Below are 27,206 nucleotides of genomic sequence, written 5' to 3' on the forward strand. Positions count from 1 at the left end.
CAAATAAAAAAACACAATGACTAGAAAATTAATTTATTGATACATTGAAAAAGAAACATTGGATATTAGAGCACGCTATTAATATTCTACATTGCATGCTTAATATTGGAAATTGAAATTCAAAGTTATTTACAGTGACAGAGGGAAAAGACATGCAAGTGTTAAAAACATTGTTTTTCATTATTCTGTCTCTTCCCAAGTCTTGCATGAAAATGTGAAAGCAGATTGAGAAATAGAACCATGCAGATGTTGTAAAATGTTAAGTCTTTGTGCCATTAATAGTGTGTATGTACAGGAAAAACTTTGTCCCTAGGCTTTCTGGTATCCTAGAATAAAAAAGAAAACAAATCACAGAGCCTTACATAAGCTATGGACTGAAGCAGGGGATGGGGGGTTATTAAACAAAACACGGCTTCAGAGAGATCTTATTAACTGAAGTTTTCCCTTGTGGTGGTGTATCTATTAATGCATCCAGCATATTACAGTCGGATTAGACAAGTGTGCTCCAGTCACATTATCTTTCCTCTGTGAAGACTTGCACGACCTATTCTGTGGATAACAGCAAGTTCTAAATACAGCGCTGTTGCTAGGTGACAGCTACATATAGGACATATAAATGGGCCTGATACACTTGATTAAATATGCAGATGTAAAATGTCACAGAATAGGCCTCTTGTCTCTCTTCAGTTTAGATAAATACTCCCCCCTCCCCTTATTTACTGTATAAAACAGGTTCACAACATCCAAACTTTCTGTAAACAGAAGGAATTTATGAATACTCAAATTCTGTAAAACGTGTCTAAAACATGTAGAAAGAGAATTTCCTCAGTATGAAAATTAGTGCAATAAATGTCAGGGAATTCCTTAATGTGGGAAATGTTTAGCATTTTGTCCAGCCCTTAATCTACTGATCATGATTCCAGCATGTGCATCTGTAGACATCAGGAATGAGCTTTCTGCATTGAACAGAAATTATGGTACTGCTTTCAAAAGGTAAGAGAAATAAGTATAAATTCACGGTTTAATACAAGACTTAAGCACGGCTCAGATATTTACCATAAAAAGACTTACACAGTAGATCAGTCATGTGATTTGCCTATCACAGGAAGTGGTTTGTCATCATTTCGGCATGTTAATACTCCTAATGCATGTGATTACATGACCTAAAATGTGAGCGAGCAATATATTGCAATTTTACTCTAATACACTTGCATGATCTTTACCACAGGACATAATATCTCCAGAAAAATACTTGGCCCATGACATGTTTGACAGTCAGTTTTCCCAAAAGTTATAATGTTTGTATAGGGAAAAAAGTTAAGTGATATTTTGTGGTGTAATCTATATGCTATAAGGAAAGAAAAGCTCATCAAAGGTACTATCGTCACAGTAAGCTGCTTATCGACAAAAACACCAGTCAAGTGCAGAAAGCCACCAATGACAAGTGTACGAAATTGTCTGCTACTGATCAGTACAAACGCTGTTAAACAAGGTTCATATTGTAACATACATTATGTACAGAAATATTACAACCTTCCCGACCAGTTCGATTTGATTTTTTGAATGCTGCAGAAAAATAATTCACATCAATTAATATCAGTTCAGTTCAGTCACTGATATAACAACAAAGTAGGTTAGTTAGACCTTAATGTAAACTCATACAATCTTCTGTGTGCCTAACGTACTGAATTATTCATCTTGGTGTACACTCAGTCTCAAATTGATGAAAATGAAAAACAAAATGCTTATCATCGCTGAAAAACCTTGTGAGATCTTAATATGTGAGTACTAGAACAGTCTTTGCTTTAAAGATGAAAAGAGGAAGATGATATTATATGAAACAATAATAATAATGAAGTGATACTGACTTTGTATTTCTTGTGAAATGCATTCATCGATGAAAATCTAGTTACGGTTTAGTGACAGGTTCACTTCAAGTGGCTCAAGGCCAAGATGGTGCATTTCAACAATGCTGCAATGTCCTCTAGAGGGTATTTGAATACATTCCCAGTTTCATTTTGCTGTGTTGTCACTATTCTAACTCCTTTTTTCGCAATGTTGATTTTTTTTCTTTCTTTAATCAGTGTGAATAAAACTCTGTTTTATTCCCTCCGGACATTATACAGTGCTTGGATATTAAAAACAACCCTGCTCATATTTGTTAGGAAAGTGATCAGTTTACAAAAAAGCAGCTGAAAGCTATAAATGAAAATATCATGAATTTCTGTGGGTGGTGAAAATAGGCTCACGCACTGGCAAGATTGCAATAGGTTCCTTTGTTCACAGCATGTTTTCCATTTGCACTTTTGTTCTGGTCCTTCAGCATCTAAGCTTGGTCGTATCACTTTACTTACTGTAGATCCTCATTGAATTCTTTCTTATTTCCAATTTTAGTTGCTTGAGTGCTAAAGCTCTTATGTAAGCTCTGAATTCCATTTACGTTTGCTGATTATATTTTGCAATTTTCTAAGCTTCTAATCACAATTTGGAGATTTTTTTCCTGGATCTGGTATATTAGGATTTAAAATTTTTTGTGTAAAATGGGGGGCCACAATGACCTAAGGACAAGACTCCTGCATATGATACATAACGAATAAATGAATGTAAGATACATACACTATCATTGGATTTACAATTTTTGGAACCCGGTCAGTAATCATATCTTTTCTATTAATTATTTTGTTTTGCATGTTTATGCTTTCAGAATCCTATGAGATAATAATCTCTATTTGAGGTTTTTCCCTTGCCACTTTAGATAAAAAAAAACAACACTCTGTAATTCGACATATTATGGTATGTTATTACTGTTTGCAAAGTCCTCAGTAAAAAAACATCCAAATAACGATGGTTCTTAATATATCTATAGAGCTTTAGGTGCACGTCAGGATACAGTGCAAATACAGCATAATAAAACACCACATTTATTTTAGTTAATAAAATACAGCTTTAACAACAGTTATGATTTCCTCTAAAAGGTGCCACAACTCTTATTAAGCAGAGTTGGGGCTACACAGAGCTTTCGTCTGGCTCCATATCCAGCTGTGTGTGTTTTCTCTTCTCTAAGATCCTGTTCAGCTCTTCTGTGAAAGAATGGTAAAGAGGTGAGGTCATATCTGAGTCCATCTGACTCAGGAGCACGTAGCTGTTCCCATTTATTTTCCTTAAAACGCTCGGTATCGTGGCCGACAAGCCGTTTGCGTACTCCGTGGCTGGCAGTGGAGGCGGCATGGGGAGTGGCGGAGCTGGAGGAGGCTCCTTGTTAGGGCTGATCTGCCCATCAATTGAAATAATCTGCAGGAATTCTCCATCTGTTGATGCTGCTCCGTAAAGCCCATCAGTTCTCCCATTGCAGTGGCTGGAGATTGTCTTCAGTTCCACATGAGAGCTGCGTTTTCTCGCTATGGTAGGGGTAATGGACAACTCGTGCTGGGAATACTTCTTGTGACCAGGGGCACTATGTGCACAGAAGCTAACGTACAGCAGCACTACAGTAAGAACAAGACAGAGGCCACCTAAAACAGCTACCAAGGAGATATACATAGCCTCCATGTGTCGGTTGGTGTGGAACTCAGGACGGGAGGGTAGTGGGTGCAGAGGCTGCTCTATGGATTCACTAGAGGGGCTGACAGACAGTGTGCTAGTGGTGAAGAACCTTTCTGGTAGGGCAGTTGGATCTGTGGGGAGATGGGGTGAAGGTGGAGGAATTGGCTGCACCCTAACCATGTAGCTGCGTACAGGAATCCAAACAGCATTCTCCACACCATAACAGCAGTAATGGCCACTGTGCTGGGTCTGAGCCTCGATTATGAGGAGGCCATCAGTGCCAATACGGAAGCCAGTGTCCACAGCATAACTCTGCAGCTGTTCACCATTCAGAGTCCAGTGCGGAACTGCCAGATTGGAACGAAGCTCACAAAGCAAGAGCATGTCGTGTCCCACCATCACTGAACGAGTGCGATGGGTCACAAGACCTGACAGAAAAAACATGAATAGACAGCAATGTTCAAATGTGGACCGAATAGCAAATTCTGCTGAATGAAAATGTAAAATATGTAAATGGACTATTGTTTAAAATAAGTTACAACCATCCTCTGTGATGTTGTCACACCCTCTGTTACCCATATGGATGTCCTGAGTTAAGTTGGATCTGAACAAGGAAACATACAAGAGTTACATTAGTGTCAGGTTCTTTGCACAGGTACGGAGGATATGTGTGGGAATGGTGTATCGTTTTGTGAAAAATCCCATTAACCTATTATTAAAACATCTGGTTTTTGGAAATAAGCTAATAAATGCGTAGCAAGAGCACACTACATGTCATGGCATGATGATTATGTATGGACTAGTCTGTATTTACTGAATAACTATTTGTTCTTTGAGGCAAACCAAATGGCCACATAATAACATTACTGTAACAATAAGATTGCAACGTAAGCAAAACATGGTTGATTTGAATAAATTTCACAGAAATGTCAGGGCAAGAAGCCAGGCTTTTGTTAAAATTCAAGGGAGCTGCCACCCTGTGTAAATATGTGCATATATTGTTAAAACAATCGGCCCTCACCTGACAGGGTATGTTGATATTTCAACACACTGTCTCCCATCCCAGCCACACAGTGGGTCTCGTGCAAACACACAGCCATAACATGAGGTGTAGCGCATACAGGAAGACAGAGGCACCTGCACCACTCCTGACGCAGCGCTCACATATACACTTTTCTGTTATACAAATAAAATCCATTGAACTGTACTGTAAATCTAAATGTTTTTTTTGTTTTAAATAGATTTTGGTCAATATAGTGAGCACATAATAATAAGTCAAAATCAACAAGCAACTGTATAATCAAGGACTATGTTACTAATTTGTACACAGTTAGTATGTAGCAATGAAGGCGTATTGTACCTGTTTGTATGAAATAACCATGTTGTTGATAGGCTGCGACTCCTTAAACAGTTGCAGCTCTTCAATGATGTGCACCTGATTTCCTATCTGTACAGCCTTATGCATCCACCCATCATCTGTTCTTACATCAATGCACATTCACACATTTTATATTCCACAATAATGTAATAACATTAAACCCTGAATCTACATCTAACAGGAAAACAGGATGTAACAATGAAATAAGCCAAAGCACCTGTTCCAGTGAAGATCATGTTATACGTGTTGCCATCCAAGGCAGTGACCTTAAGAACTGCTATCCTGGTGTAGTCGGTGCTCTTTTTGAACAGTAGGGGTCGCCCTCCTATTGGACGGATTTCTCTGGCCATTAAAGGGTGTCTCCGAGCAAACATGAGCACGTTATCTGGCAGATCCCGTGATGAATTTATGAGCTGAGCCCGGTGCTGATCAGTTATGCACTTGAGAGTCCAAAAGTAGGAGCAGGGGGAGAGAGGGAGAGGGAGAGGGGGGGGGGAGGGAGGGGGGGAGAGAGGTAGAGGGGGTGAGGGGGGGGGAGGTGAGCTTTCTCCTTTTTTCTGCTTTCTCTTTGTTTTTTCTTTTTTTCTCTCTTTCATCATTTGTTCTTCTGTGTTTTCATCTATCCCTTACCTTTTTTCTCTTTTTTTACTCGCTTTCGCTTTTTTTTTTGTGTTCGCCTTTGTCTTGCTTTTTGTTTCTCTACGCGCTGTGTGTTTTTCTATCTCTCCTATCTCTCTCTCTCTCTCTCTCCCTTTCTCTCTTTCTCTCTCCCTTTCTCTCCCTCTTCTCTCTCATCTCTCCTCTTCTCTCTCTCTCTCTCTCTCTCTCTCTATCTCTCTCTCCTCTCTCTCTTCTCTCTCTTCTCTCTCTCTCTTCTATTCATCAGGTTTCTCTGCTTTTCTCTCTCTTCTCCCGTTGCTCTCCTCTCGTCTCGCCTCTAGACTAGCGAAGAGAGAGAGAGAGAGAGAGAGAGAGAGATGTGCAAGCAACTGATTAATTATTATTTATAAGCGAACACCTTCAGGTTGTCGGCATAACTGCAGGCGCTACTATCAACAAATTTCAAATTCAGCTGTATCAGTGTCAAAAATGTTAATTTGTTTGGTGAACTCATCAATTGAGCTTGTTATGTTATGATGAGCTTGTTATGTTATGTAACTGAGAATAAGAAAATAGATTAAGGAAACAGAAAAAATTGAAAATATCTATTGCAACGACACAGTACACTGCAGACGCCTTTGTCGAACTACTGTAACTGCAGTTAGACTAATCTCCAAAAATATAAGTGTTATGTTGTAAACTGTACTCAATAAGACAGAACGAAGAAAAAATATGTCTAGCATGAACAGTTGATGTGCTACGCTCTTAACATTTCCTAAATCATATTATTTATCAGATATTACAAATGACACTCACTGAGCCAGGCCTAAGGTCTGGAACTTTTCCAGAGTATTCCCTCCATTTAGAGTCTTGGAGTTCCATGTAAGGCCCATTGAATGCAGTCTGGACATCTTTGATAGAGTACTGACAAATTACTGATGTTTTAACATTTTTCCTGAGAGAGAGAGAGAGAGAGAGAGAGAGAGAGAGAGAGAGAGAGAGAGAGAGAGAGAGAGAGAGAGAGAGAGAGAGAGAGAGATAGAGAGAGAGAGAGAGAGAGATAGAGAGAGAGAGAGAGAGAGAGAGAGAGAAGCCAATAGAGATGATGACGAGAACTCTATTTTATATATCTCTCTCTCTTTTATATCTCTCTCTTTCTATCTAAGGAGAGAGAGAGAGAGAGAGAGAGAGAGAGAGAGAGGATCATGTCATTTAAATCGAGAAAGTATATTATTTTTATGTAAACCGGATTGAGTCGGCAGGAATTGGAGGTATTACATGACAAATCCATGGCCTGTACTTGACCTACAACTTCTCAGCTATGGGGCTAGAGTGACTTTCTAACCACATGCTTTATTTGCACTCTGGGCAGCAGACATAACCACTCATGATAATACCATGATAAAAGAAGAGTACAATATCCGGCTGTTCATGCTTCTAAGAGACATTATGTATATAGAAAAGAAATGATCAATTTACTGAGTTTATAGGACAATTTGCGAAAACATGAATCTGCAAATGCTCATTCTCGCCTCTTTGGTCTGAAATCCAACACAGTGAATCATATATTAACAGATGTTGTAATGTCGCTTCAGTTCACATCACATTAATGAGATCTAATGGAGCAAAGAACATTTCTTCCCAAACCTTTTGGTCTACATCCTATTACAGAATATAGGAAACTGGCTGAAAATGTTTTTATTTTTACACCCCCCCCCCCCCAAATAGTTCCATCACTTCTCTCACCATTCAAGTCCAAAGATGGCAAAGACGAGGCTGTCATGAACATTAGGTCCTTCCAGCACATACACACCACGCAGGATGTTAAACTGCAACTCATACTCAGGGAAGGAACACACAAGTCGGGCTTTCAAAAAGGATGTCCACTTCCTCTGAAGAGTCCTTTGACCTCCTATGTCACCCTGAAGATATAAATGAAATCATGTCAAAACAAAAAAAACTAAACTAAACTAAACTTCAATAAAAAAAAACATTAAAAAGGTAAGAAATGTATACATATTAGTTGGTATTAAAGTCCTGCCAAAAAAAAGTAATTGCCTATAAAAACTAAACAAACTAAGTAAAATGCATAAAGATTATGCTGTTTGGCAACACGCAGTTGTGAGTTAACATAAGGGTAAGTGGGACAAGGCCTCACCATATACAGTAATCCCTCGCCACTTCGCGGTTCAAGTTTCACGGTTCAAGTTTCGCGGCCTCAGTGCATTGCTGATTTTTCAAAAATATTCATCGAAAAATAAAAACGGTTTCTCAGGATTCCAGACAAAGAGAGAAACTCTCTCAGAGGCTTTGTACATACCCTCAGACGAGGCACATGATTGGTTCCCGGCACGAGATCTGAGCTGATTGGCTGCGCATCATCGCATCCTCTCCCAGCTTCTTCTCTTGTTGTATCTCGCCACTCTCGTTCACGCTGTCAACCGTGTCTCGCGTATTGTGTTTGAAATTAACTTTTCGTTAAGCCCTTACAATGCCTCCTAAGTGCCGTGCCCCTGCGAAAGATGCCTCTAGTGAGCCCAAGAGGAAGAGGAAGATGATGACCATCAGTGAAAAGGTCAAACTATCTAAGGGCCTATCCTACTTCGCAGATTTTCACCTATCGCGAGAGGTTCCGGTCCCCATTAACTACGATAAACGAGGGATCACTGTATATCATCCATTCAACAAATATTAGACTTCATTAAAACTTTAGTCATTACTACAGAAATTTTCCATTTCTTACCATTTCTTCCATTTTCTTTTGAGTGACCAGGACAGGACAGGAGAGCTAATTTCAATACTCTGCAACCCCAAAGATCTTGTTTTATAGAAAATAACTGAAAGTGTACCCATTGTGTCTTATACAGAAGCACATCTAATGTAATAAATAAAATGCAAAGATCGGGAGAGTGAAAGGGGGTTAATGGAGTGGATAATGTCTGTAGATCAGAAATATATGTGCACCATGGTGACCTATTTTCCATGCAAAGACGGTGAATAAAATTGGGTTGGATTGCCCCCCCCCCCCCCAAAATCTGTCACCTCTGGGTAATGATATTAGTTTCACTGTGTTTGTCTCACACACTGATAACACACCAGCTGTTTAAACACAATTGAACAAACATACCACTAAAATATCTTGAAACAATTTGCTAGACAATATGCTGGATGACTGTATGCTGTCGATTCTTGTTCCTATTGAGGGTTTACTCTGAAAAAGATAGCATTTTGTAGTTAAGTGTGACAGCCTCTTTGATTAATTTAGTTTGAAGCTATGTCCTGTCGCTTACTCCCACAACAAACATCTATGGTCAAGAGCCAGTGTTGAAAATAAGACAAGCACACAGAAACATGAAAAAATTACAAATACTTGGCTCTGTTATACTGTGGAGGACATTTTGCTCACATGGTTTTGATCCACTTGTCCTCTTTGATGGAAGAGTCACTATAAATGAATACTTCAGATTCTGATTAATTTACTTCATCCTATGATAAAGCATTTTTTATCCTGTTGGGAAACATGGATCCTTGTCCACGATGACAATCCTGATCTGAAGATTCCAAGAGCTCATTGTATTCATATTCAGCACACTGGTGTGTTGAGTATGAATACAATGTAAATCTTAGGCTCTGGTCTTGACATCCACCAGATCATTGGCCATTTTGGGGCAACAGCGTCTTCCATCACTATCATCAAAAGAACAGTTTTTTAGAAGACGGGTATCCCTCTAGTACAGGGGCGTCCAACCCGCGGCTCTCGAGACGCATGCGGCTCTTTGCCCGGTTTCATGTGGCTCTTACGTTCATCCCGAAGTTTGTATTTGTGTCTTTTTAATGTGCGTGTTCGCTTCGCTTGAGTTCAATACGGCATTTTTGTCCAACGCGCATGTGAGTGGGATGAAAATACCTCAAAGTTTCCCAGTAGGAGCAAGATCATTTGAGCAAACAATTTGTGTCAAGTTCGCTTTCAAAATGGCAGGGGAAAAAAATAAAGGTGATGTTCATGTGTGCCCATGTGTATGATGTGGCTCTTTGCGGTAACACAGTAAAAAAATGTTGCTCTTGGTCTCTGACTGGTTGGCCACCCCTGCTCTATTACTGCCTCAAAGACTTGGAGAATTTATGAGAAGAGGCAATGAGGCTGTATTTTTCCCCCTTTAATTTGTCACACATCTGTATTAAAATAAATATTTGCATAAATTGTTCACACATTAATACGACGATCCTCATCATCATTCCACTTTTTGTCTTGCTCTCATTTCTAACCAAATCTACACAAAGACTTGATTCTTACATCCTTCCGGAACTACAAATGTGAAGATTATCCTGAAAATGTAACAAAATCATTGAGCTGATCAGCAAACTTACTGATGCTGTCTTAGGTTTTTAAGCGGTGCTGTGTTGCGATTAAAAGTAGAAAGAAAATATTCCAGGTAATTGAGATGAATACTGAATCTTCTGCCTGGAGTATTACACACGGTAACACACATTGACCGCAGTAAACTCCTACAGCATTAATCTCTGTGGACTGCTTCTGAAAGTGGGCAGGCTATGTTCCTTCAGTAGTCATGACAGTATACCATCTGGGACATTTTCATAAGACTAAGCCTGCCTTATAGCTGATTTGAGCTGTCCAACACTCCCACAGCTGTGATGAGACTGGGCTAAGAAAATGGGTTATCAGCTCATGCTCCTCAAACAAAGCTGCTGCCACATGGTTACTTTCCACATTACTGGTCTGTTGCCCTTCCAACAGTTTCAGCTTTTGTTCATCCAAACTCACTGCTTATGTAGTTTCACCATTCCTTCGTTTCACTACTTAAATTCAATATATGGAGGTTTTATGGTTAAACAGATTTCTTATGTGTCAAGTGTGTCATGCAGCAAACATTTATATTAAAAAATTATTCGACTGCCTTTCAACAGCTTTATAAATTGAAATACAATAGACTAGTTTGGTCTAGAGTGGTCTAGAGAGTAACAAAAAACTATTTCACTCTTACATGCATTAATACGAATACAAATAAACTAAAAATAAAGCTGATATTGCCTGCAGAGTTTTGTCTTTAGTCCTATGTCTAAATGCAATAGAGACATAGGAATGCTCAAAGTGAAAGAGAAGCTTATTCCACCACTGAAATGTCAGAGCACTTAAGCAGTAATCTTTGCACCTCAAGCATGCTCCTATCATGATGAAGGACATGCCATTCTCTCTTAAGTTCTGAATCAGAGTACATAGATAACATGGTGCATAGACATTTGACACCTAGAATATGACACACATTTTAAATTTGATTTCTGCTGCAGCAAGAAGCCGGTGGAGTGACATCAGTTGGGGAGTTACATAAGAGAAATTTCAGAGGTTATAAACCTGGGTGAGCTGCAGCATCCTGAATTCTCTGGAGCAGAGATATATAACGTAATGCAATCTATGGGAATAAACAATATTGGGATGAGAATCTCATGGTCTGTAAAGTCAAGAAATGTGGCCTTTTATATAAAAATCACAGATCGCAGGGCACACACACTCTCATTCACTCACGCAATCACACACTACGGACAATTTTTCCAGAGATGCCAATCAACCTACCATGCATGTCTTTGGACCGAGGGAGGAAACCGGAGTACCCGGAGGAAACCCCCGAGGCACGGGAATCAAACCCCCGACCCTGGAGGTGTGAGGTGAACGTGCTAACCACTAAGCCACCGTGCCCCCTAATTCATACCTTGTTGTAATGAAATAACCATCTGACTACAGGTTTTCAAAGGTTTACCCCATTCGTCTGAAAAAAACATTTCATCACAAAGATTAAACAACTCTTCCATTTTCTTCTTCTTCTTCTTCTTCTTCTTCTTCTTCTTATAATTATTATTATTGTATGTTATTATTATTATCGTCATTAAGCTTTAGTGCCACAAAACACAAGGCATATTGGAAGAAAAAGGAGGTAAGTAATTGCAAACTGCACCAGCAATCCATCATTTTGATTTCACTCCCCAGTGGGACACTTTTTCACTGCAATACAGTCAATTAGCACAATCAATAATGTTAAATATCCTATATAGTCACAGGATAAGACCAAAGAAAAACAACAGATAAGACTTATGTACTTTCTTTTGTTTTAAATCTATTACCAGCCTTCACATATTGAAATTAGCATCTGAATTAGCCATGCATGAAAGGAGCATGCCACAACAGTTTTTCCATTTTAATTCACTCCCAGATTTAATCCCTCTACAACATTTTCATCATCAAACAGCTTTTTCCACAGTTCACGCATAATCCTCTCTGAATAGCATAAGGCACCAAGTAGGTCTCCTGCCAGGTTAAGTAGTTCTAAATTAAATATTAGGCTTGACATGGCACAGTTATGGATCTATAGAAGTTCTGTCCTAAATGAGCTACAACACTCCAAAAGCTTGAGGGCAGCACTCCATCTTCTTAACTAATCCTGTTGTCATATCAAATTCCCTCAACAGAGAACCCAGACCATCATGTGATATCAGAAAAAAACAAGAAATGTCAAAGATAAGTATTCAGTGAGTAAACACATTTATTTTTTATTTGAATTTATTTAAATAATTTAACTATTGTTAGCTATTGCTACTATCTGGTTAAGAGTAGCAGTAGAAATTACACTACTAGCTCTGTGTGTGTGTGTGTGTGTGTGTGTGTGTGTGTGTGTGTGTGTGTGTGTGTGTGTGTGTGTGTGTGTGTGTGTGTGTGTGTGTGTGTGTTTGGACACATACATGTGTTATGTTTTTTAATACTTTTAAAATTTTATTATAGTGAGTACAAAACTATGAAAGGTATAATATAACACGTATTTCGTTGTTCATTGACCGGAGAAGCGTAAAATAAATCAGAGCTATAGAGTGGCCGACTTTTTTCTGGAGCTTCTCTGTTCTCCTCACTTGCCAAATCAGCCAGTAAGGGAGCTGACCTGCTTTCCTGAGATATGTCTAAACAGTAATGTGGGTGTGTATGTAATGAAATCTGATGAAATCGTAAACCTAATGGCAGGACAGATAAAGGAGTTATGCTACAGTTAATAACATAAGAGTAGCGGTGTACCAGATATATATACTAAGTACAGTACATATATATCTGGTACACCCCTACTCTTATGTTATTTACTGTAGCATAACTCATATATATAGCGAGAGAGGGAGAGAGGGAGAGAGAATGAGAGAGAGAGAGAGAGAGAGAGAGAGAGAGAGAGAGAGAGAGAGAGAGAGAGAGAGAGAGAGAGAGAGATGTGTGAATGTTTTGCTTAGATGTCAGAAGTAGGTTCTACCCTGCCTGATAAGAGTGGCACACGACCACAACCACCCAAAAATCAGGCCTACAAGGTTACTCAGTTACACACAGTGCAACACTTTCATGTGTCTTTAAAGAGCTATCTACAGAGTGTGTACATATGGCTTTTATAATGTCTACAGTAGCAGTTGTGTGCATAAATGTGCTGGTTGTCACATGATAAATTAATAGCTTGCAAGATAACCTACACTTTGCAACACTACCATCTTCTAACTTTCATGTTTATACAAAGTCTATACAAACATTACATTCAAATTTTACATTAACCGTTTTTAAACCCTCCAACATTAACTTATATTTTGTTTGAATATGATTTATATCAGTATATTATAAACTTCTAATTTGGGCTTCAAAATTGTTCGGAATATATATTTTAATGCATGTTGAATGGTTTTGAAAAATATAAAATACGCACAGGCTTGCTGTTATCAAATATACTGGAAATCCTATGTACTATTCATAAAACTGCCCTAATAAACATTTTTAAATTATTCTGATAAAATCAAAAAGGCATTATTACGGTCTTTACCTTACAGACCCTGGCCACCCTGGCCACTCTGGTCTGACTGGAGTAAGGCTTCTGCTCTGGATTTCTCTCAGTGAAGAAGAAGTAAACTTTGTCATCATCCCCAATGGAGCTGTTGATGCTTTCTCTCAATAGTGCTGAGCCAACAAAGTCCGCCTCTGCAAAGAACAGTGAGCTTAACAACTATATTGGCAATAAAGGGACTCTTATGGGCCTTAAATAAATGAATGCATCTGTAGAACAAAAGCACAGCAACTATCTAAATTGTTTGAGGTAAAAAAATAAAAGCATTTAAGTGAAAATACCACTCACAATTTATGGCAAAAAAACTGTCATGATATATGTGTGTAAAGAATTGAAGAATACTTAATTCTTTAAGTATAAATGCTGTATCAATATCACATTTTATGCTTGGCTCAATATTTCTAATATACTTCATAAATTGTTCAAAGTATCCTGTTCATCGTTGTATACGTACTCACACTCGTTTGGACCTACGGGCAATTAGGAGCTAGCATGTTTTTGGGAGATGGGAAGAAACAATTTATAAAAAGATTTATATTAGATATTTTATGTTTTGTAGCATCTTGACCTTATAGTAGCAAGCTGAAATGTATTAGAAATCAATTCTGTTTCTGAATATGAATTAAAAAGATGATTTAAATCCTATGTAGATATTTACATATATTTATGTAATTTCCTGCAGAATTATCAGGTGCACTTCTACTGTATTACTACAGTACATCAATGCGAAGGTGTTCTTTGGGATTCCCATTGTGAGTAGCCATTAGAAGACTGTAAATTGTAATGCAAATGGTCAGCAACAATGCTCAAATACGATGTGGCACTTAAATAATGTATTCATTGGTATTGAAGAGAAAACATTCCCCATACCATTACAACAACTCCACCAGCCTGAACAGTTGACACAAGTCAGGGTGGTTCCTTGGATTTATGCTTTTGGTGTCAAAATCTGACAATACCATATTTGTGACTATTTCATATGTTTCCAGTCTTCAAATGTCCAGTTTTGGTGAGCATGTGCCCTCGGCAGCCTGAGCTTTCTGTTATTGGCTGACAGAACTGGAAGTTTCTGGCCCGTATCTGCATGAGTTTATGCATTGCACTGCTACCACACGATTGGCTGAATCATACATGAATGCGTAGGTGTACATGTGTTTCTAATAAGTGCTTGGTAAGTGTTGGGCATTTCAAAATATATTTAATAACATAGCATGACTTTCATTATAAGTGTTTTACCCAAGTACATACCCAAGAGCCATCTAGTTGGAGCGTCCTCTGTCTTCAGGTTCGGAAAGGGAAAGTTACGACGAATGTCAGGGGAGCTCAGAAACTCATACTGGGAGGCAGAGTACATCTCACTATCTAAGAGAACAACACACCTCATAATTTAAATTATGAAACACACACGCTGTATATATACACTGTGTATATTTATATGTACAGTGTTAGGGTGCAGGGTGACCATGCATTATTTATTCCTTACCCACAATGAACCCAGTGTAACCTTTGACTGGGTCATAGGGACATTTGTCTTTGCCTTCCTCAAAACGCACGAAGATGAATCTCTCCACATCCTGAAAAGCACAACATACTGTAGAAAATGTTTCCCAAACATCATCTATTCTTTAAATATGAAACTGAACTGAATCAAAGCTAATTTCAGCACAAAAAGATGAGCTTTGATTCTTACTATGTATGCACAGCGAGGTCGGAAGGCATGGGTCCCACAGGTGTAGAGGTGAGTCTCGTTATACCGATCGAGAAACCGAACATAATTGTAGCACTCTGTCTGTAGCCGGACAAGATTTAAAAAAAAAAAAAAAAAAACTCAAAAAATACAGAATTCTGTGATTGTACGGAAAGTATCTGAGAACAAATGACGAGTAGAAACTCAAAATAAAGATTTAAATACAGTACAGTTCCATGTGTCAGGAAGGTTATACCTGATCGTCCCTTCCTTTGCTTAAGCACTGTTTCTTCTGTTCTACAGATGCAGCCCAATCGATCTGATATAAAAACAATAAGCTTTAATGAGCATCAACCAAGCAGCATAGAACCAGCTTTAGAAAAAATGTGAGTGAATGATGAAGATACTCACAGAACTGTTGGTGCGGATAGCTGATATATTGGATGTGTCCAGGGCATACAGGGCCTCTCTGGCCCCTACATACAATATGTCAGCTCCATCCTCCAGCAGCAGAGTACTGTAGTTTACAGTCTGAGCACGGAAAAGATTACATCCAAGAAGCCCTGCACACAGTCAGTGACCCAATTAGAAAAACAAGGACACACATGGCCAAATAGTGTCAACACATTAGCATAGTTGCGTCAGTTCATTCGAATGCAGTCAGAACTCAAGGATGAGTGAGTGAAAAGTATGCAGTCGATGCTACAGCTGATCAAACAATGAATTTATGAAAAAGGATGAAATGGATTTCTCCAAGGAAGAAATAGCTGGGCGGTGCTCCAAAAGCATATCCAGCAGTGTATAACCAGCAGCAGGGGAGGAAGAGGAGAGATAATGCAGAGAGAAGAAGCGCACTAATCTGCATTAAGCTGACTCATGAGCAACCTGAAGTCTTTTAGGCACCTTCTCTCTTTAATGCTGCAACTCATACTTATAGTACCAGATGCACAGTGCTGAGCCACAGTCCTTATGAAGGAATACAGATTATTTCACACTTCCATTCTTCTCCTATATAGCTGTTCCTGGAAGTCCAAGGACACCCAGAGAGTCTTTCTGGGGTACTTGATCAAGTAATCTTCTGAATGTATTGGATCTCAGCTGTAACCATCTTTGTGGCATGTGCCAATGAATTATTAGAACAACAAATGAATGCTTCTAGTCATTATGCACCATGATTCTTAAGCCAGAAAATGTTTAATTTTAATAAATTTACTCAATGACATATGATATACAGTATCCACCTTCATTGCAATCTATATGGGGAAATATAAAATAAGTAGAATCTATACATGTGTCATGAATCATTTACCACTGGTTCCCACTTCTTGAAATATTCTTTCTTTATTATCACCAGAATAGAATGCAACTTACTGAGACCAACAGCAGATACTTTGATATTTATTTCTTAAATTACAGATGCTGTATATATGCTTAAATAATGCTTAATTGTTTGTATTAATGCTTAGTTGTTTGTATTAATATTAATTAAAAAAAAAGTCCATCTCAGATATCTCACATCTAAATGCAGTTTAAATTTCTACAACATCGTCTTCTGTACTCTATCAACACCAGAACTATTTAACATTTACTTACTCCAAACTCTCTGTTCCTTATTACAGTAAATAAAGAAAGGTGAAACTAAAATGTTTGGACACCTGAAATACAATTAAATTGTGGATGTGCATAAGAAATGTGGTGATACGATATAAAAATCAGTGCTATAAATCTCAGAAGGGCTTTGAGCCTCAGTGTGACCCCTATTAAATTCCCACAAAAGCACTCAGTTCATTATCTTTATGTACTATGCTATCAGGATACACCATGTTAAAGCTTAAAGACCCTCCACTGTGGACCTAAAAAGGTCAGTGAGTGTGTGTTTGTGTTTTTGCATGAAATAGATAGATAAAGAAAGAGAGTGAGTGTGTGTGTGTGTGTGTGTGTGTGTGTGTGTGTGTGTGTGTGTGTGTGTGTGTGTGTGTGAGAGAGAGAGAGAGAGAGAGAGAGAGAGAGAGAGAGAGAGAGAGAGAGAGAGAGAGAGAGAGAGAGAGAGAGAGAGAGAGAGAGAGAGAGAGAGCTGTGCATGCTTATACAATGCAATCCCTAAAGCCTAAAGTCTTAACGGACTTGACGTCCCTCTATGTCTCTATGTTTTGCACATATCTCATGTTCACAGCAATGAATATATAACTATAAATGGAAGAGTCTTCAACATTTTAGTATCCAGTGACGATTGTGCCGGAGGATAATTTAGAGTTGCACAGGGTGTCCTTGGAGTCACATGGTGCTGGAATACTGCTAAAGTACACACTGGCACCTTTTTAAATCTCCTTTTATCAAACACAGTACACTGTTTATGGGTGAAGAAAGAGCACATAAGAAATATTTATTTTAATCATTATGAAAGACTTATGCAAGACAACCATCCATTTAAAAAGGCTCAATGTAATGTGGTTAAAATTAAAATTAAAAGTCAACACAGATATTAAAGCTTATTCTGTTTCAGTGTGTGCATGTGTGTGCATGTTTGTGTGTAGTTAGCACTGAATATTGACTCAAGCATTCAGGCTTAAACATAACCTTTGTTCCATCACAAAGAAAGCAAAATGTTCACAATACATTCTGTCATAGTGTGTGTGTGCGTGTGTGTGAGTGTGTGTGCATGCGTGTGTGTGTGTGTGTGTGTGTGTGTGTGTGTGTGTGTGTGTGTGTCTGCGTCTATGTGTTTTGTGACTGTTGACTCACTTCTTCCCCTCTGAACAGTGTCAAGCGGGCTAGGTAGGCACATGTGTATAACGAGGAGCACTAATGACATGGGTGAGAACAGACAGAGCCTGTATGTTGCTAAAATTATATAACCACACTCGTGTTTCAACAAAAGCAAAGAAAATATCCGGGTCATGTATGTTCATTCTGTTTTGCTGAATTTTATGCAGCTATCAAATACTTTGTTGTTAGATTTTTTTTGGTGTACCAGGCTGGACTTTAGCCTTCAACTCCAAATGTTTTGTCACTGGAAAAATTGCACTTTTACCAACAAACAGTACTACTTGCATGATATACTAAACAAGCTGCTTTGTAGTTCACAACTTGTGCACAATGAAGCTGCAAGGTGTATTAATATTGATAGATTATGAAAGAGACACATGGTAGACTATGAACTAGAAACTGTGATGTAAAGAATGCTGTATTGCCGGTATTTGTTGCCTCAACAAGCTATAAGAATAGACACAAGAATAGAACACCATCATTTTACCACACACACACACACACACACACACACACACACACACACACACACACACACACACACACACACACACACACACACACACACACACACACAACCAACTGTATCCAGAACTGAAAAAGAAAAAAATTGATAAATATTAAATCTGGAAGCTACTATGAATGCATCACCATAGTTAATTATCTTCAATTCACATGAACATGCAACACTCAGTAAAGTTTAAAATGTACTACATCATTTCATCCGATAGACAGTTAATGCCATTACAGCTATGCCTGGTGCATAGCATGCTAATGTGTCTAGCTAGGTGACTTTAACTAGAAGAAAAAGCTAGGCTAACAAATGGCTTGTAGTTACTGTAAATGACTAAGCTGTGGTATCTCAGGCTATAAAAATCACTAGGATGGTTGTTTTATTATTTAAATATTTGCAGTTAAAATTGTTCTCCGCTTGAAAAAAAATGTATATATATTTATATATACATATACTGTACATGCACAAATTTCATGGGATGAGGTTGTGTTAATAACAGAGGGAGTAATAAGCAGAAGGAATGTTTGCAAGCTGCCTCACTAATGTAGATGCACTATAGATCCACAGTTTTGTACATGAGCATACATCAGATGCGGTGACAATAAATAAACAAATCATCCCAGAGTAGGAGTACTTCACTCTGTAACCGTTCTACTTATGCCCCCTTTAAACTAAGCTAATGTATAAACTAAAAATGTCTGTAGAAATGAATACAACAAATTAAAATGAGCAAAAACAGTATGGAGTTTTAGGAGCAGAGACCACAACTGCTGTCTGATGCTATTTTAGTCAGAAGATGGTACATTTCTCAGAGCCTTCCGACACCACACACAGATCCAAATCTTCTCTACCTCTGTGGTCAAATTTTTACTCTTCACAGAGATGATATCATAGTGCCAAGCACTGAAAACTGAGGAGAGGGAAAATAATTCAATTATGCAGATGAAAAGGCAATTGTCAAGAATTATTCTGTGTTCAAAAGTGGGCTTAGGCTTAGAGTACTTTGAGTGTACTCTAAAAAAAACATCACTCACGCTATAAAGAATAGGTTGATTTGAAAGTTTGAAAGTAGATAACCTGGTTTGACAGATTTTTTTTGTCACCATGGTTCAAATTGGTCACAGCAAAAATAGATTTATTTTATTTATTAGTTTTATTACTGCCTTGGTCTAACTGCAAAACTTGCAAAAAACAAACAAACAAACAAAAAACAAATAATCTGTATTATACCTCCCTGCAGGGGGGCATGGTGGCTTAGTGGTTAGCATGTTCGCTTCACACCTCCAGGGTCGGAGTTCGATTTCCGCCTCCGCCTTCTGTGTGTGGAGTTTGCATGTTCTCCCCGTGCCTCAGGGGTTTCCTCCGGGTACTCCGGTTTCCTCCCCCAGTCCAAAGAAATGCATGGTAGGTTGATTGGCATCTCTGGAAAATTGTCCGTAGTGTGTGATTGCGTGAGTGAATGAGAGTGTGTGTGTGCCCTGCGATGGGTTGGCACTCTGTCCAGGGTGTATCCTGCCTTGATGCCCGATGACGCCTGAGATAGGCACGGGCTCCCCGTGACCCGAGGTAGTTCGGATAAAGCGGTAGAAAATGAGTGAGTATGATACCTCCCTGCATAACGATCTGATCCCTTCAGTCACAGTTTGCAAACTTGGGGTAACCATGGACAATCAACTGTCCTTTTCCTCTCATGTCGCTAATGTGACTCGCTCATGTCAGTTCCTTCTCAACAACATTAGAAGGACTCGGCCATTTTTGTCCACACAGGCTGCTCAGGTACTTGTTCAATCTCTTGTCATCTCAAGACTGGACTACTGTAACTCACAGCTGGCAGGTCTACCTATAAACGCAATTCGTCCTCTGCAAAATGATCCAAAACATAGCTGCATGACTTGTTTAAAACCTGCCTAAGTTCTCACACACCACCCCGCTGCTGCAATCCCTCCGCTGGCTTCCAGTAGCTGCATGCATCAGATTCAAAACACTGATGCTTGCCTACAAAGCCAAAAAAGGACCAGTTCCCTCTTACCTCAAAGCCCTCATCACTCCTCGCACTGCACCCCGCACCCTCAGAGCTATGTATGTAAAAAGAACAGTGTTTAAACTCATAGTATCTGAAGTATGTAACCTAGTGAACCAGAGTTAATGTATCCAATGATAGAGACTTATGCACTTTTGTACATCGCTCTTGATAAGGTCGTCTACCAAATGCTGTAAATGTAAATGTAAATGTAAATAAATAAAAACACACTGAATATCTCATGTCCCCTGCACCTTTTATCTGCCTGTTATTTTGCACTGATATTATAGTGTAATATAAATGCACTACAGAAGAAAAAACAGCTCAGAGGAGATACAGTACCACAAAACCCAGCAACCTCATAACAGAGACCTAAGACACACACACACACACATACACACACACACACACACACACACACACACACCCACACATCAAAAAAGAATAGCAATGTAGGTCAAGGACATCTGAGGCAGGAGAAAAGATGATCTGAAAACACTGACATGTTCAGTAGAGACATTTTAAATCATGTACAATTTTCAAACTCCAAGCTCTTTACCAGCAAAACATAAACAAATAAAATCATGGACCGAATATTTTAAAATTCCGTATTGTTGTATGATTAAGATTTAGAGAAACTGTCTTTTTATAATAAACTGTATGCACTTTATGTGCACTGCACTGGGCCCATGTGGTGTGTATATTACTTTGGTCTCAATCTCATTGCATAACAATTTGATACACAACAAATTTACACTGATATGTAGCCTGTCACATATATTCTCTGGTCTCTGCTAAACAAGAAAGCTTTGGATAGTGATGTGATTCAGGCAACACTTGGTTTTATCACAAGCTAAGAATATTTTTTACTAGAAATAATTATTTGCCTAGATTTCAGTTGTAAGGCTGTTCGTGTATGCCAGAGATATTAGTTTACTGTTAGATGTTAGTTTTACTTATCTGCAAAAGTATTCATTCTGTGCCCATAAAGAGATACAATGCACTACAGACAAATGAAATAGCTTGCTATAAAACAACAAAAGGAATTAAATGCCATATTAACTGAAAACAACTGCATGAAATGACTCACTAATAACAGTGGAATAACCCACTGCTCTCTCAGAACATGAATAGCTCTTAGTTATCCTGGTTTCTTTTAGCAGGAGCTCCAGCGGTCTAATCTTGTTTTCCAGCCTCATAGCATGTGCTCTGTGAAGTGCATGAACTAATCCAAGGCTAGAGAAAGACCACTAATAAGACTCAGAGAGCTCAGACACAAAATGACACTGAATATGAACATTTTCCGTCTACTTTCATATGAACCGAAGAAATTAATTAAAAGTTATTTTTATAGTTTGTATGAGAAATTTATAAGTCTGTTCCCTTCTGATGGCAATGGAAGTTATGTGTATAATATATACTCTTTAAATTTTATATATCTTTAATTCGTTACAAATTTTACCAGTCAGAAGTTTGCACACACCTGACCATCACACCCATTATGTACTTGTTCAGACTTAGTTCCCTTTGTTGTTATAATATCCTCCATTCTTTTGGGAAGCCTACTACTAGATTTTGGAATGTGGCTGTGGGGATTTGTGTTCATTCAACCACTAGAGCATTACAGAGGTCACTACTGTCGAGTGAGGAGGCATGGGATGCAGTAAGTGTTCCAGTTCATCTCAGGTGGATTGAGAGCAGGCGACTGTTTGCACAGGCCGCTCGAGTTCTTCCATTCCAGACAATGCCTCTCCATGTCTTCATGGATCTCACTTTGTGCACAGGGGCTTTGTCATGCTGCAACAGGTTTAGGTGTCTAAGTTCCAGTGAAGGGAAATTGTTATATTATGGCATACAAAGACATTCTGTACAATCGTGTTCTTCCAACTTTGTGGCAAAACAAGGAAAAAGACTATATGTGTGTGTGATGGTCAGGTCTCCACATACTTTTGGCTATATAGTGTGTAGACCTTAAGCCCAGATTTCATCTAATTAAACAATCAATCACAATGTACAATTTTTGTACAAATGTACAAGTTTAATTGCAGTACTAACAAATCAAATTTGTAGTAGAATATACCTGCATTTTATAGTAATGCGATGTTTGAATAACTTTAAGATAAACTTCATAAAAATAATACGTTTTAGTTAAGACCAAGTGTCTTCATCGCAGTGGAATTTGGATCTCGGTGATGAGCTGTTTTAGATGATTTAGGCAATACACTTTATCATAAACACAGCATTAAAGTTATTTCACCCGCCTGCTTCCCTGATTAACTGCTGCAGATTCTGACCAAGCAAACATTTTCCCCCATCAACCTCTTTTATTGTTGTTTTCATTCACCCAAGAGGCTGATTGTAAGTTGCTAAATTATCAGTTAGACTGCGCATTTTTATCTGTTAGATACATATTAGTTAGCTTCTCTCAGTCATTTGAACAGAACAAGTAAGTAATAGGACTAGAAACTGGTACTAGAAAAGATTTTAAGTTGAATAAACTTGTCATTTATTGCATAAAACTTAGTATACCAATTGTAGTCATTCAAGTTTTTAAGTTAATTCACCCAACTTTCATTACACATTACATAATTTTTTAGGCAACAGGTTTCCTCAAAAATTTTAAAGTAAATTCAACTTATCCATGCTTACAGTGTGCATATCAATCTTATGGGTTCCTGATCATTTTATTTATATTTTGGTTTAAAGCATCCAATCAAATTAATCAAAGTAGAAAAAACTATCATGCCAATTTGATGAGCAACAGCCCTGGCCCTACCTCAGTAAAATAGACTTGTATAATATAAAGTTTCTCCTTTTCCTCCCTAGAAGACAGAAACTCCATTTAATTTAAAAAAAGGAAAGAAAAAAGCATGTTGAAGTGAATTTAGCTAATTTTCTATAATCCACTAAATTACCATGTTTTTCTTTGGATCAATTCCAGTAGCTAACATATTTTTTAATAATTCATTAGTGAATTATCTTTTCAGACAAAATAGTATATGGAATGTAATAAAAAGTTATTTTTCTCTAAATAAAAAAAACAAAAACATTTTAACAGTTAAATGCATTTACTTTTTAATTTGTAATACTTGAAACCAAGCAACTTTTTACTTTCACTTGAGTTCATTTTGGCTGAAATATTCTACTTTTACCTATACGGTACATACTGTATTTCTATACTTGCATAAGTAAATTTTTCAGTACCTTTTCTTCCACTGGTCATCATGAATTGCACAAAGTTGCATTAATATTTTATATGCCAAGATTTAATAAGCTTTAATAATAAAAATTCTAAATTACTAAACTAAAAACTAAATTACAAATTTAATAGTTTAGTGAAAATACTCTTACCATTAAAAGGCACAGTAGTCCTTGGAATAACATCCAACTCAAGCACAGGTCCAAATGGGAAGCCCCACAGCATGGATGCTGAGCTGCAGAGAAGCACCAGTGTGATGGCAAGCAGCTCAGGATGTGTCATGACCACCATGATATTAGTACAAATGGCAGCTAGAATCCTTCCAGATCATTTGGAAACCACGTAGTCTAGACTCTTGATAGACTCCTAACTCATCTTCCTGCTGTCAAATGTTTCCCTCTGTATAAAAAAGCAAGAGAATAATGACTTCCACCCATCATATACACAGGAAAGGTATTAATTATGCATGTAATGTGAATAATAGTACTTGTTTGTATTTAGTACTACCTGATGTTACCTGTGTTACCGTTGTATGTGTTTCTAAATGGAGGCAGACTTAGCTCTACAGAAAAACTATGTACTGTCATTCTTGTTGGTTGTGTCCCTTATCTGCTACAAGCTGCTTATCTTTCATTGTGTGGTGCACAGTGACAGAGTTAGAAGTGAGCACAATCATCTGATCTATAATATAAAATCATCTAGTATAGCACAGAAGTATATCAATTGAGACTGAACTACAATCTAGAATTATCATAAATTCTCCATTCCAAGATTTTTTAATTGAGATTCACAATTAATGACAGTAACGTATATACAGTAGACCTAACTTAATCAACACTAACCAGTTAAATATTTTCTAAATATTATAAACTACAAATTACATTTTAACACAAATGGTTTAATTGCACTTTGCTTTCTTTCACTTTTTTAGCCCATGATGGATAAACCAGTTGAAATTCTTGAAAATACAACTGAGGAAGGCTGCATTCATAGATGTATTCAAAAGATCCTTTTAAATCTAACAGTATTCAAAAAAATATCAACATGATGTAGGCATATAACATGTGGCTACCCATTACTCAAAACAATCAACGGTGTAAATGGCATACAAAAGCATACTCCTATTTTGCTAGAAAATTAAATTCTAATTAGGTTGCTAATGCAGTTATACTATGTCCATTTGATTGAAATATGAGGTGAATCTTCTTCAAATACATTTTGAATGTTGGTTACATTTATTATTATCATTCTACACATCTCCTAAAATTAGAAAATCGATAATAAGTACCATTGCTTAAAAATGGCAGAGACATATAATACGAGTAATTTCTGATAAGGCCACCTGTCAACCAACCCATAATCCATGCTTAATATTTAGTTTGATGTTCCAACAGATGGTGTAGAAAACCAATAAAGCCACAAATCTGTGCTTTTATGGTTTCTTTTATTAATTCACCATCTGAGACCTGGTAATCTATCTGTAGTTTGCTAACCTACATAATTAATCATTACCAGTAAGTTTGTTGCACAGACAAATTATTTTAAAGCATGTAAAAACATCACAGTCATTGATTTCCTTAATATTATTTATCTGGAGAAATACATAACTAAGTTCTACGTCAACAATACAGACTGGCTCCTGAATGATGCTTTAGAGTTAAGGTACAGTATGTAAAATATCCACAAAAATTGAGTTTGTTTGAGAATTTAAGAAAAGGGTTTCAAGTCCCCAACTAAAGTACAAAGAAAAACAGAAATGCAACAAATCCATGTCATGCACAGCATAATATTAAAGTAGGCGTGAATTTGACTCTTGTCAATACAAGGCCAAATGCTGGAATTCAAGAATATAATCTCATGTGTTACACATGCTATATGTGTACTGACACAAGTGGATTTCTCTAGAAGAAATGCACCAGTGCATAACATCTCCCCCACAATTCAAATGAGCCAAGAGAACTGAATATATTGGCATCAAAACAAAAGAAGCACATTTTATATGTTCAAGAATCCAATATAGTCTACATCATGCATGCCTTTCGATCCTCTTTGAAACGGTCTTATGTTTAATCCTTAACTCAACCAGTGTAAGGAAATCTAACAACAGCATCAACATCCCACTTCTCAAACTTAACAAACCCAAGCAAAAATTAATAAAAACATAATTTTGTGCTGCATTCTCCTCTGGAATAATGCATTCAGTTTTTAATCCACGCATATCTATAAAAGAGATTCTATAGTCTATATACTTTCTTCACTAACTGTATTAGAATTTAATGGAAACGGGGTACAGATAGTTACAGCTAGTAACACAGGCTTCTCTCAGACACAAGTTTGCTCTGCATTTAGTGGACGAGTGTTGAAATTAAGAGATGGTGTTAATGTCACTTTTGTGATTTCGACTGAGTGACTGATTCCTTATTTTATATGAACATAATGAATCACCTGGTCAAGGTGTTTTTTCCCCCTTTTTACATTTTTGTCTAACATTTTGACACAGACTGCATCATATGCATCACTTACTCTCATTTAAGCCAGAGACTAGTTTTACAGACAAAAACAATATAGTGCTTACCTGCGTACCTGAGACTAGAGGAAGAACACAACTTATGGCTCAAGTCTGAAATGCATATTTCTATAGGAGTTCTGTACAGGAACAGAAATCAGTGCACACCACTGCGGCATTTTTAAAGGGCACTTCTGGCACACTTTATAAGTCACCTTCACCTGCATGTTTTAGCTTCACTAACATAATCAATATTACAGGATCGATTCGTGAATGTTAATACGAGTTTTACAGAACATGCTTCTAATCTAAAAAAAAAAAAAACTATAATAGGATTCCAGGTACTGTACCTCACATCCTGCATCCTTGAAACTGAAATAGCCAATGCAGTGCGTTACCGTAGAAACACGGAGCTCCTCTGTATGTGTGTGTGTGTGTGTGTGTGTGTGTGTGTGTGTGTGTGTGTGTGTGTGTGTGTGTGTGTGTGTGTGTGTGTGTGTGTGTGTGTGTGTCCCACAGAAACTGCGCGGGATGTAACAACACTGTCTGCAAACGAGCCGCTGTTCAATGTCCAAGGTGAGGACACGCCTACACGTGAATATTCATTACATTAGCAATAAACCACGCCCCCGATTCTTATTTCTGCGCGCCACGGGGGAATTTAATGAGGCACTCCCACGTGTCACACATATACACGGGATGAAGGCTTGAATTTTTATCATCTAGCTTATATAAGATTGTATATTCCAAGCCTTATGTATTGTTTACTCATTTACTTACATGCCTGCAGAGATGAAATACAGACATTCATTACCTGAATCCAATGTTGAGCAATATTTTGCTCAGCAAATCTTTTTCGACCCATGGTGTGATGTTTAAATGCTCATTAAAGGCTAGGCTTATTCATATATGACTTTTTCGTGTAAATAGGCTATTCATCTATTAGACCTTTTAATTATCATGTTTATGGCCAGATAGTCTCCAACATATAGACTCTAGCGCCACCAAAAGGCCATACAGAATGATCACGACTACTGAAATGTAAGTGTTAAGATTTTGACTCATAAAACACTGAAGATTGGAGATTTTGGACCTCCACTGAGATGAGGCTGACTTTTGAGG

The 27,206-nt window shown here is 37.8% G+C and overlaps 1 protein-coding gene across 3 annotated transcripts; it reads right to left on the reverse strand.

The window, feature by feature from the left end:
• Positions 1 to 17: 17 nt before the first annotated feature.
• Positions 18 to 26,600, reverse strand: sema4gb (sema domain, immunoglobulin domain (Ig), transmembrane domain (TM) and short cytoplasmic domain, (semaphorin) 4Gb). Of its 3 annotated transcripts, none has more exons than XM_027140504.2 (15): positions 26,435 to 26,600; positions 23,731 to 23,977; positions 15,491 to 15,642; positions 15,336 to 15,398; positions 15,083 to 15,181; positions 14,876 to 14,966; positions 14,641 to 14,754; positions 13,372 to 13,526; positions 7,268 to 7,443; positions 6,338 to 6,476; positions 5,139 to 5,361; positions 4,904 to 5,019; positions 4,565 to 4,719; positions 4,086 to 4,147; positions 18 to 3,971 (listed from the first exon to the last, which is right to left on the reverse strand). In XM_027140504.2, the coding sequence occupies exons 2-15, from the start codon at positions 23,867 to 23,869 to the stop codon at positions 3,007 to 3,009; spliced, it is 2,649 nt and encodes an 882-aa protein (XP_026996305.2). In that variant the 5' UTR covers positions 23,870 to 23,977; positions 26,435 to 26,600; the 3' UTR covers positions 18 to 3,006. The 3 variants fall into 3 exon arrangements, with proteins under 3 accessions (XP_026996305.2, XP_026996307.2, XP_026996306.2); XM_027140506.2 differs by lacking the exon at positions 26,435 to 26,600 and adding an exon at positions 26,162 to 26,389; XM_027140505.2 differs by lacking the exon at positions 26,435 to 26,600 and adding an exon at positions 26,154 to 26,389.
• Positions 26,601 to 27,206: the final 606 nt, after the last annotated feature.

Source organism: Tachysurus fulvidraco, chromosome 8, assembly GCF_022655615.1.
Source record: "Tachysurus fulvidraco isolate hzauxx_2018 chromosome 8, HZAU_PFXX_2.0, whole genome shotgun sequence".
NCBI classification, from domain to species: Eukaryota; Metazoa; Chordata; class Actinopteri; order Siluriformes; family Bagridae; genus Tachysurus; species Tachysurus fulvidraco.

Excerpts from the sequence above, each read along its gene's own strand:
- sema4gb (XM_027140504.2), bottom strand. The coding sequence starts at position 23,869 with ATGGTGGTCATGACACATCCTGAGCTGCTTGCCATCACACTGGTGCTT. Across the intron at positions 14,967-15,082 it reads GACCTCGCTGTGCATACATA|GATGTGGAGAGATTCATCTT; the intron begins GTAAGAATCAAA and ends TGTGCTTTTCAG. Across the intron at positions 4,720-4,903 it reads TGGTTATTTCATACAAACAG|AAAAGTGTATATGTGAGCGC; the intron begins GTACAATACGCC and ends TTTGTATAACAG.